At 37.2% G+C, this 11,170-nt stretch overlaps 1 pseudogene and 1 gene segment (V, D, J or C); both read right to left on the bottom strand.

The window, feature by feature from the left end:
- Positions 1-1,680: 1,680 nt before the first annotated feature.
- LOC103469164 (immunoglobulin heavy variable 4-30-4-like) lies at positions 1,681-2,376 on the bottom strand. The segment is given in 2 exon segments: positions 1,681-2,054; positions 2,151-2,376. Coding segments are annotated over 2 exon segments (348 nt in total).
- Positions 2,377-6,260: 3,884 nt separating this feature from the next.
- On the bottom strand, positions 6,261-6,749 carry LOC103469175 (Ig heavy chain V region 23 pseudogene; annotated as a pseudogene).
- Between the last annotated feature and the right edge of the window lie 4,421 nt (positions 6,750-11,170).

The raw sequence follows: 11,170 nt of genomic DNA, 5'->3' as shown, positions 1-11,170 counted from the left end.
AAGATGAAGTCAAAACTTTAAATTAACATTTTCAACTACTGCTTGGGTTGTTGCTGAAATAAATGTAGGATCTGTTGTAGGAACATAAACCTGTGAAGCAGCAAATATTATAATCTGTATAAAGATTATGGGGAAAAATTGTTGTAGTGAATTTCTTTTGAGATCATAAAACTTTTAATGTTGTTGATACTTCTTTTAGTTAAAAGACAGTTAGAATTAATGGCTTTGTACTATTTATCTTGATAACACATTGACTTTTAATGTTAGAATGTAGTAAAATTAACCTTTCAAGCAGTTTATTTTTTATCTCAGAAGTTTGGGAAAGGACAACAGCCAAAAACAGTGAATTGTTTTGCTGATACAGACCTAATAATTCAGTGGTCTTATGGTTCCCCTGTTGGCGATTTTGTGTGATGCAACTAAGGAGTTTTTGTTCAGTGTTTCCGCTTTTTGTATCACTGTGAGTACCGAGCGCAGTAATAAACAGCAGAATCTCCAGCTGTCAGGCTGTTCATCTGCAGATACACCTGATATTTGCTGTTGTCTCTGGAGATGGTGAACCGGTTGTTCACTGACTGAGAGTAGTAGATGCTTTTACTATCCCAGCTAATAGTAGAGACCCATTCCAGTCCTTTTCCAGCTGCCTGTCTGACCCAAGCGTTCCAGTAATGCTGATCAAACCCAGAATATGTGCAGGTCAGTCTGTGAGATTCTCCAGGCCTTTTAACCACTGATTCAGACTCTGTCAGTGTTTGACCATCAGTTCCTGCAGACAGATTCATAATTAACCACTACAAACAAAGGATACTGTTATTATGTTAAAATCTCAAAGAAGCTTTAAGCAATCCTTTGTTCTTACCTGTCCAGAATGAGAAAAGCAGAATGAGAAAAGCAATCATAAGTTCAAGCCTGATCATTTTTGTGGTTGTTTATGTCTGTTCAGTCTACCGAGTGTTTATCCCTGGCTTACTGCAGTTCTTAAACTCTCTAACATGACATGCAAATATGGATGCAATCACTTTGCAGAAACTCCTCCCACTGAAAGTATAAAAGTATATAAACAAAACTCATCTCAGTTTAAAGTCTGAAAACAATTTAGAAGATAGATGCATACATAGATGAATGCATTGATAATGTTATTCAGGCTGTAACTTACACAGTTTTTAAAGCATGTGAATAAACAAAATGCTCATAAAATATTATTTATGTATTGCTAAATCACCAAACTGTCTCTCAGCTTTACCCTCAGATCTCAATCAGAGGATGTAGTGGAGAGCTGACAGCAGAACTACACTGCAGAAATCAGGTTTACATAGGTAAACTGATAAACTTATTAATAGTGAAATAGTAAAACAATCATTAAACTATTTTTCCTGATTGTATGACTACTTATCTGAAATAAAATAATTATTTTCTGTCTTCCTATAGTCAAAAAGATATTCTTTCCACCAGATGATGAAATTTACCTTTTTATTTTGTTTTTTTTTATTGTAATATCAAATACCATTCGATATGATGTGTATTTATTTGGCTTTTTCAAAACCAACACAAGTTTGACAAAAGTGCTGCACACCAAGTAAAGAATACAGAAAAAAAATAAACAAAAACAATCATCTATTGTAGAGCCATACATCAGTATGAAATTATAAGTTGCACAAAAATTGGTCTTGGACTGCCTCCTCTGGTGACTGTATGGAACAGCTGTTCAGGCTCTTTGGAGTTTTTGTACAGCTCTGCTGCTTGTTTCTATCACTGTGGGACTCTGGCACAGTAATACACAGCAGAGTCTCCAGGCTGCACATTCTGTCCATTCAGAGTCACTGTTTTACTGGAAGTGTCTAAATCAATACTGAACTTGTTCTTCAGTGAATCTTTGTAGTACGAAGCTCCAGTATATCTCATCCCAATCCACTCCAGTCCTTTCCCAGCAGGCTGTCTGATCCAAGATGTGTACCAATCGCCCAGAGAATAAGAGACCTGACAGCTGATGGTCAGACGTTGACCTGGCTGAAGAGTCACAGAGGCTGGTTGTGTCAGCTGTTCACACTTCACACCTGTAGAGGAAAGTAGTAAATTAAAATTACAATATAAATGGTAACCAGTTGTTTTAGATTGATCCTGGTGTAATTATTTATCTCAGTAAGACTCACAGCATCCAGCAGCCAGCAGCAGCAGCAGAGCTACAGAGAACATGTTGGTGCTGAATTAGATCTGATGGGAGTTTCTCTTCTTCTGCAGCTGACAGCAGGAGGTCTTTAAAAGTCCAGGGTTAATTTGCATAATGCAACAAGCTATCAGTCTGTTAGTTGCGACTGGACATTGCTGATATTGTATGTGTTCATTCAAGCAGCATTTGGAAAATCCTGGCTATCCTGTAGGTATAGAATAAATAATTTTTAAATATTCTTCTTTGAAGAATATTAACTTGTCCCAATGACTTTTGGTCTAAATTTGCATCTAGTTTTTCAAAGGAAAAAAGACACCTTACATTTTCTTAAACTTATTGGAGATATCATTCAGCCACAAAAATCAATATGAGTCTTCAAAACAAAATAGCTTTGCTTTATGGTGCTGCAGAATATCTGTTTAGGTAGTTTAAATTTAAAAGCAAATGCTTTATTTTTGTTTTAGGTTAATGCATTTGTTATTGGACATAACTGAAAATGACAGCCTGAAGCCCAAAACTAAAACCAAAGAGTAGCTCTCACATTTTAAGAGTCTTTGCTGAAACATTATGCATTACCCTAAAAGGCTTTGGAAAAATTGTTAAAGCAAACATTTTTAAAATACTTTTATATCCTTCGAAAAATGCTCTTACTCTTTTATGAATGTCAAAAATGATTCAAGAAATGCACCAAGACACCTGGAAAAAACATTTATTGTATTACAAATTTTATAGTAATGAATTTGTTGGAAAATCATCTTTCAATAAATTACATTTCAAATTGTTTGTCATTTCAAAATATTTGTATTGAAGGTACACCAATCTGTGTCCTCCTACTGTTTTTGCAGCAGCAGCTAGGTTACCTCCTTACCTTCACATCTGGATAGTAAGTCTGGCTCACTATCCAGATGTCTGCTTTGTACACTTTGAAACATTGTGGTGTGATGTCTCCCTATACCTCAGAATCACTGCACTCTTCTACATGGCCCCAGATCACAAGCCAGTTTTATACTAGATGTGCTGGAACAATCATCAATGTTTTTAATTTCTACCATCCTAGGTATGCCCCAGCACTCTTTCAAATGCAACCTATGTAAATGACGACAAACCTGACTGACTCACAGCCACGCAAAACCACAGATGTCATCATGAACTATTATTATCTTGAAAAACTACTTGAAGTCTAAATTGTGTCATCAGTACTATAAGGCTGAAAACAATGGCGCAAACGTTGACCAGTTCAAATGATTCGTTTTCTGACTCAGTATACAAGCCATTTTTTAATGTGATTGTTTGAGATTAGGCAGAAATAATCCTTAAAGATGCACTTCTTCAATAGGCTGCTGAATAATTCATATCACGGTCCTTTTAAAAACATGTATTAGTCCTGTCAAACAGTTTGAATAAGTTTGTATAACCTAAAACTTAGATTAGGATGAATCGAACTGACTTTTTGAACTTGAAAACAGTTTTCAGTATCTTTGAGCATTGTAATTTGGCACAATGTCTCCAAATTTCAGCAAACAAGAATCCATACTTGGTACAAAATGTCTAATGTTGATATCATCTGTATAAAACTGAACACTGAAAACTGCAAGATGTTCCTTTATGAAGTGGTTGGAATTCAGTTGTGGTCTCTAGAGGCCTCTTATGGTTCTTTATTAATAATGCATGTAATATTGAGGTTCTGAGGGGGTTTTGCACAGCTCTGCTGCGTGTGTGTGTCACTGTGCCTCTCTGCCTGGCACAGTAATACATAGCAGAGTCTTCAGGCTGCAGATTCTCTCCATTTAGAAACACAGTGTTACTGGAGGTCTCTAAGTTAATAAAAAACTTTTTGTTCAGTGAATGTTTGACGTCTGGACCTCCAAAACTGTTTCGTCTCCCAATCCACTCCAGTCCTTTCCCAGCAGGCCGTCTGATCCAAGCTGTGTAGTAGACTAGATCATAAGAGACCTGACAGCTGATGGTCAGACGATGACCTGGCTGCACAGTCACAGAGGCTGGTTGTGTCAGCTGTTCACACTTCACACCTGTGGAGGAAAAAAACACTTTGAGCAGGAGATGTAGTGATAATAAATTAACAGTTTAATGTGATCAAGCTGTTGAAGTTTCTGTCTCATTGAGACTCACCGGATCCAGCAGCCAGCAGCAGCAGCAGAGCTGCAGAGAACATGTTGGTGTTGAAGATAATATGATGGGAGTTTCTCTTATTCTGCAGCTAACAGCATCACATCAAGTCTATAAAACCTGAATTTGCATGATTAAGTGTCCAATCAGGGCATCAAAAGTCACATCACATCATTTACTGTTTTGTTTTTTTTTTGGTCAGGTCTGCTGACGGTTATGAGTTCATGATGTTTAATAAAAAATATAAAATGTCACAAATCACAGACATCACTGACCCTCAGTCCAAGTATCAGAGAAAGATACTTGGAAACTCAGAGAAGCAGCAACCAGAAGAAGAGTGACCGTGTTCATTATTTTTAGTCTGATTTCACCATCTCTCAACTAACTTAAAAAGGCTGGGAATACTATCAAGTAATAATCCCTTTCCTGATGTCTTGTTAAAGAGATGGGATGATTCCCAACTCGTTCTGAACATGGAGGTTAACAAGGTTTCTCCTGCCGGTGGTCAGAATGTGTGTGTGTGTGTGTGTGTGTGTGTGTGTGTGTGTGTGTGTGTGTGTGTGTGTGTGCGCATGTGTGCGCGTGTGTGCGTGTGTGTGTTTTAACCCCATAAATAAAACTTATCAGTGCTTCCACCACAATTATGACAACACTTTCACAGACATTTTAAATAAACTTTTCTAAACTTTCTGTGCATTGAAATTGGTTGAACATTTCCTTATGAGAAAACAATTAGATCAGTTTCATCTGAACTAGTCTAATGGCTCCTCCTGGGATGATTTTGTCAAAAATGTCCATGGACTCAGGAGTCTCTGAACCTTTTGTTCATTTTGATGATACACATCTTTGAGCTGTTTGTTGAAGGGAGGAAATGAACAATTAATCTGTTGAACCACATGTTGATGAATTCCTAAAAAACAGGAAATCTCAAACCACAAGAACCGTTGAGGCTTTGTTTTTTAACAAACTCTGGCACAGTCGGAGAAGAAAATCCAAATAGTTTGTCTTTCTGTCCTTTTCTCAGATAGATTTCAATTAGAATTATAAATTACATTTTTACTCTTTATATATACACACATTTTTGCAGGTTCTTGTTTTCGTCAGCTTAAGTCATGTAGAACATTTGATATAAAGCAAAAGGAAGCAGAAAAAATACAGAGCACAGAAAGAACAGACAGAACAATGCAAACTAAGAAGCAGAGCAGAAATAACAATTATGAAGAATAAAGGATTTTATGTAATTTAAAAATTTTTGTAGTTTCTTTTTACTTTTCATAAAATATAATTTTAAAAAAGGTGGAAAAAAAGGATAGTTGATCTATATTTTTGTACAATTGCAAAAAAATCGGACACATTTAAAAGCTGTGTTCTAATGTTTGAAAAAATATGCCTGTCTTTTGATTGTCTTTCTATATTTGTACTTGTTTTATTTACTGGACTGGCTATTGCACTGGTGTTGCCTGAATTAAAAATTAGACATGGAAAAAAAAATCCTTCAAGAACAATAAAAAGAGAGACCTGCTAATTTGCATCACATTCTTTAAAGAAAATGTGATTAGTCCTGTCTAACACACAGAGTTGTTTTGGTGTTTTTTTTTTTTTTGCATAACCTAAAAAACAAATTTATGTAACCTATTTGACTCCAGAAATCTAACTGACTTTCCAAATCGTGTTTTATTAAGTTACATCATATTTAGGCAACAACATGCTTTCAGTAGTAGGTAATCAAAGATTACTTTAACAATTAGATATATATATATATATATATATATATATATATATATATATATATATATATATATATATATATATATATATATATAGTTTTGTTTTTTATACTGCAAGACCTTCTTTTAGGAAATTGTCTAATCCTGTAGTGGTCCTACAGCGCCCCCTCTGGTTGTTTACTAGTAAAGCATCAGTTCAGGTGTGAGGGGTTTTTGTACAGCTCTGCTGCTGGTTTGTGTCACTGTGGTCTGGCACAGTAATACACAGCAGAGTCTTCAGGCTGCATATTCTGTCCATTTAGAGTCACTGTGTTGCTGTTGGTGTCTACATCGATACTGAACTTGTTCTTCAGTGACTCTTTGTAGTTTTCATTTCCATAACTATCATTGTCCCCAACCCACTCCAGTCCTTTCCCAACTGGCTGTCTGACCCAAACTGTCCAGTAGGTGCTGATAGAATAAGAGACCTGACAGCTGATGATCAGACTTTGACCTGGCTGCAGAGTCACAGAGGCTGGTTGTGTCAGCTGTTCACACTTCACACCTGTGGAAAACAGACGAACATGTTAGAAATCAGAATCAGAAGAGAAAACAATTTACTGTTCTGATCACTGATCAATATGATCAGATATTGACAATATGTATCTGATCATATTTTCAGTGGTTCTGCATTAGTGAGACTCACAGGATGCAGCAGCCAGCAGCAGCAACAGAGCTACAGAGAACATGTTGGTGTTGAAGATGATCTGATGGGGGTTTCTCTTCTTCTACTCCTGACAGCATTAGATCACCTCCTTAAAACTGAATGTTCTCATTTGCATAATTAACAAAACAGCAAAATAGTCCAGTATAATCTTTCAGCCAGCATTAAGGATTTATAAATTAATCAGGTTTTAAAATAAATAAGTCTTATACAATATACTGAGCATCTAGTGGTGAACATAGCTTCTGTACTTGGAATTGTTTTAATCAGTTCTTCTCTGGGATTTAATAAACAAAAATGTCCTCTAGATTTAATGTACTGTTTCAAAATACAGCTTTATGTTACTCATTTGAGAGCTGTTCATTACTGCAGCAGTGTCTTCACAGGTCTGCAGACAGACAGCTGTAGCTGATCAAGAATGCTACTGCTTGTGTTTTCACTAACACTAAGAAAATATAGCCCATTACCCATTACCCCGGTCCTTATATTAGTTCCCTGTACCTCAGAGAATAGACCTTAAAATGCTTTTGTATTTTAGTTAAACTTGTGTATTCTGATCTTGGAGCGTCTCCTCTGATGGTGTCATATTACATGTGTTCAGACTCTAAGTTACTGAGTAACAGAGAATATGTTGGTGCTGAAGGTGATCTAATGAGAGTTTATCTTCTGCTGACAGCATCAGATCAACTCTCTTAACCTAAATGTTTAGATTTGCATAACCAAAAGATAACAAAACCTCCCTCAGCTTATCATTTATCTCTTTCATTACCATAAAGTAGCATTAAAGTCAATTATAGTTTTAGCAACATTTATTCTTAGTATTTGAAAAGAAAAAGCATAGAAACATTTCAAGATTTTTAATTCAAACTGTTTTTCCCCTATCACAATCCTATTTCAGGTTTCCTAAGGTGGTGTGGGAATTCCTCAAGTTATTTTGACAGTCAAGCATATGCTGATGGTTTATGGCGATGTTACACTCTGTCTGTCAGCAGCAACTTTAGTCTGTCCAGTCAGTCACTGGAAGGTTCTGATCCAAAACTGGTATTGTTCTTTAGTGAATATCTGTGAGCTTAAAACAAGAGTGTGATCCCAGTGCACTGGATTTTCATTGCATACTCTCAGATCTAAACTAACCATTAAGTAAATAGGATTAAGATAAGGGGTGTCAAACTCAATTTCACCGAGGGCCACTTCAGCATATTGGCCACCCTCAACGGGCCACATTGACGGTACAAATCAGGAGTTCCCAGATGCAGTCCTCCAGACTGCAACTTTTAGATGCATCCCTGCTAAAACACACCCCATACAAAAGGTTGACTTCCCTCATTAGCAGCAACTCATTTCGGTAGTCGGTAAAACTAGACTTGGGCAGCCCTAGCATAAATGTATGAATTTACGATGTTAAAACAACACCTCATATTGTTAAATAACGCTTTGGAGCGTCTGGTTAGGAAGCACATTCAAAACCTTTGGTTGAAATTCAAGTCTCCGTTACAGACCAGAGAAAACTAAAGAGAATGCAACATTGTGTTAATCCATTTGAGGAGCCGGCAGTTTATCTTGAGGAAATAAATGATGACGCAGAAGTTAATTAGACTGTAACATGCGCAGTCCGCTGCTCAACCACTGCGGACGCGGCTCAGCCGCTGCGAAGAATTAAAAACCGCTGGAAGTAACTCATCCAGCGGATTTAACAAATGGAGCCTCCTGGGTGCACGTTACCCAGGAGAGCGGCGTTCTGGATCAGCGCTGCAGACGTAACATCTGTCCGTTTTGGAGGAGCGAAGCCACGCAAAACAAAACAACAAAATCCTAGTAAAAGCGCAAACCGGACCGCGCAGGGTAAAACACTCACAGAGTTCAGCTGATCTGTTTGGATCAGACAGATGCAACTGACTGATGAATTAGCGCAGATTTTTCTGCAGATGGGAACCAGGAGGAAGTGCGTTCAGACCCCAGCGGGTGAAGTAATGGTAATTTAAGTGAAGTCGCTTAATTTAATTTATTAAAAGTTATTGAGGCCACAGTTAGTGGTTTTTGTCACTACGGAGAAAAATGTATACATTTATCTGCTTAATTTTTGATGGGATCTGGATTCACGGCGAATATTAGCTAAACCGCATAAAATGCGGCTAAATAGCCGATGTTAATACAGCCCTGACACCAACTCACACACATCTTCATTCACAGTCTTACTTGTAAATCGATTTTTCTTTTCTTAGACAGTTTTATGTTAGCTTGTCGATGTCTCAGTTTTATTCGCTGGTAAAATCAATAAGCAGCTTGAGGTGACTCTGCTGCTCTCTAGTGGCGGGAAGCCGCAATGTTGGCTGGTAACAGTCGGAATGCATTATAGGAGATGTAGTTTGTAGTCAATTCGTGCTCAGAACCTATTTTAAGTCAATCATAGGCTATAAAACGCTGGGGGGGGGGTCGTATAAAATGTCATGGCCTTGAGTTTGACACATGTGATTTAGATCAAACTCTTACTTTTCATAAATGTAATTACTGAACAGGTGGAATATTTTTTTCCTGCATCAAAAAACAACAGCTTTGAAATATTTTGTGACTTTAAATGTAATGTAGTTTAACAATTTAGGTCCTATATTTGTAGTTTCATCTGCATTTGTCTATGTGTGTTGGTGTCACTGATCCTCTTCTGCCCCCTTCAGGCTGTCATAAAAATTTATTTCATGTAGTTTTTGTACAGCCTCTGTGTTCACTTCAACCACTGTGGTTGTGCAGCACAGTAATACACAGCAGAGTCCTCTGGCTTCAGGTTGGATAATCTCAGATGGGTCATGCTGTTGCTGTCTTCTCTGCTGATTTCAATTCGTCCTCTCACACTGCTGGCATAGATGTTATTGCTTTGGGTGGAGTATCCGTTTCCTATCCATTCCAGTCCTTTTCCTGCAGGTTGTCTGATCCAGGCCATAGCATAGCTGGTGAATGTGAAGCCAGATCCTCTGCAGGACAAACTCAGAGTCTCTCCAGGATTTTTAACCACTGAACTGGAAGGAATGGACTCCATCCTCTGACCTATACAACCTGGTTATATGGAAATAGAGGAACCATTGATGAGAATTACAAATATACTGACATTAGTCAGTAATGTGATATGAAACAAATGGAAGCAGAAGAACTTACAGCACAGAGAGAGAACAAGAAGGAGGACAGTGAGTGTGTTCATCATCTTGAGGCTGCAGACACAAATGACAAACCAGTCAGCAAGACTGAAATATAGAGCAGAGATTAGAGATTTGCATTAGTATGGAGAAGGAGGGACTTTAGGTCATTTTCCTTTACTCTGCTCTACTCAGTTACAAGGGATTTTCACCAGTGAGCAGGTAACAGTCTTTATTTTAGATCCCTCTTTCCTGAGTTTCCAAGTAGGCCACATTGGGCTTAAAACAATATCAGAAAACTGTTTGTCACTGATTGGTTAGGGAGACGAGTCACTGGTTGCTTCCCACAATCTCCTGTACTTCTGTAATGTTTGGTTTCGCCGCCCAAAGCCTTTTATACCGCTCTTCTTTTATGAGTCAGACAAAAAGCCGCTGACTGACCAGAATGTTCAACACAGTTTATATTTCCACACTATTTTTTTTGTCACGTTACAGATCACAGACCACATGATTTGTTAGACAGCACTTGTTTGTGAACAGCTGTTTGACTATTGAACATGTTTATTGATTCCATGGCATAATGTCTGTGCTTTGCTGTGTTGCACTGAATCACATCAAAACTCATCAAACAGTTTTTTTGTTCTAAATTCACAGAATTTAAATGAACTGGGACAGAGGAGAAAATCATGTTGAATCAGGTTTTTGTTCTTTCATCTGTGTAAGAGTGTCTCCTTTCTGGCTCTTAATCATTAATACTTCTGCTCAAGTTCCAAGAGGTTATTGTACAGCTTTTTCTGTCATTGAGACTAGCAGGATCCTGCAGCCAGAACCAGAGGCAGTGGAGCAGAAAACATGTTGGTGTAAAAAGTCATCTAATTGGAGATTATTTTCATCTATAGCTGCCATCATCAGATCAACTCCTTAAATCTGAATAACTTGATTTTCTCAAATAAATCAATGCCTCAGTTTAAACTGATGGTTTGTGTTTTTCATCACATGCTGTCAGATCTAAGCTAACCAAGTAAATTTTATATGAAATGCTTACTTTGAATAAATCTAATTACTGATCAAGTGGAAGATATTTCTTTCTGCAAGAAAACATAGCAGTTTTCAAATATTTTGTCAGCTGTTAACAATTCATAACATTAAATTGAAAACATTACATGAAAAGTTGAATGAAGAATAAAAATCAGTATCAAGTTTTATAAAAACTTGACAAGTCCTATCAACACACAGAGTTGTCTAAATTTAGATTTATGTAACTTAGCTGATTTCAAAAAGTTCGTACTGGTGTTTTATCATTTTAGACAAACTTTAGGGG

Source organism: Poecilia reticulata, chromosome 8 (assembly GCF_904066995.2).
Source record: "Poecilia reticulata chromosome 8, P_reticulata-male-v2, whole genome shotgun sequence".
Lineage (NCBI taxonomy): Eukaryota > Metazoa > Chordata > Actinopteri > Cyprinodontiformes > Poeciliidae > Poecilia > Poecilia reticulata.
The sequence above is the reverse complement of the archived record's forward strand: the minus strand, read 5'-3'. Positions and strand labels throughout refer to the sequence as shown.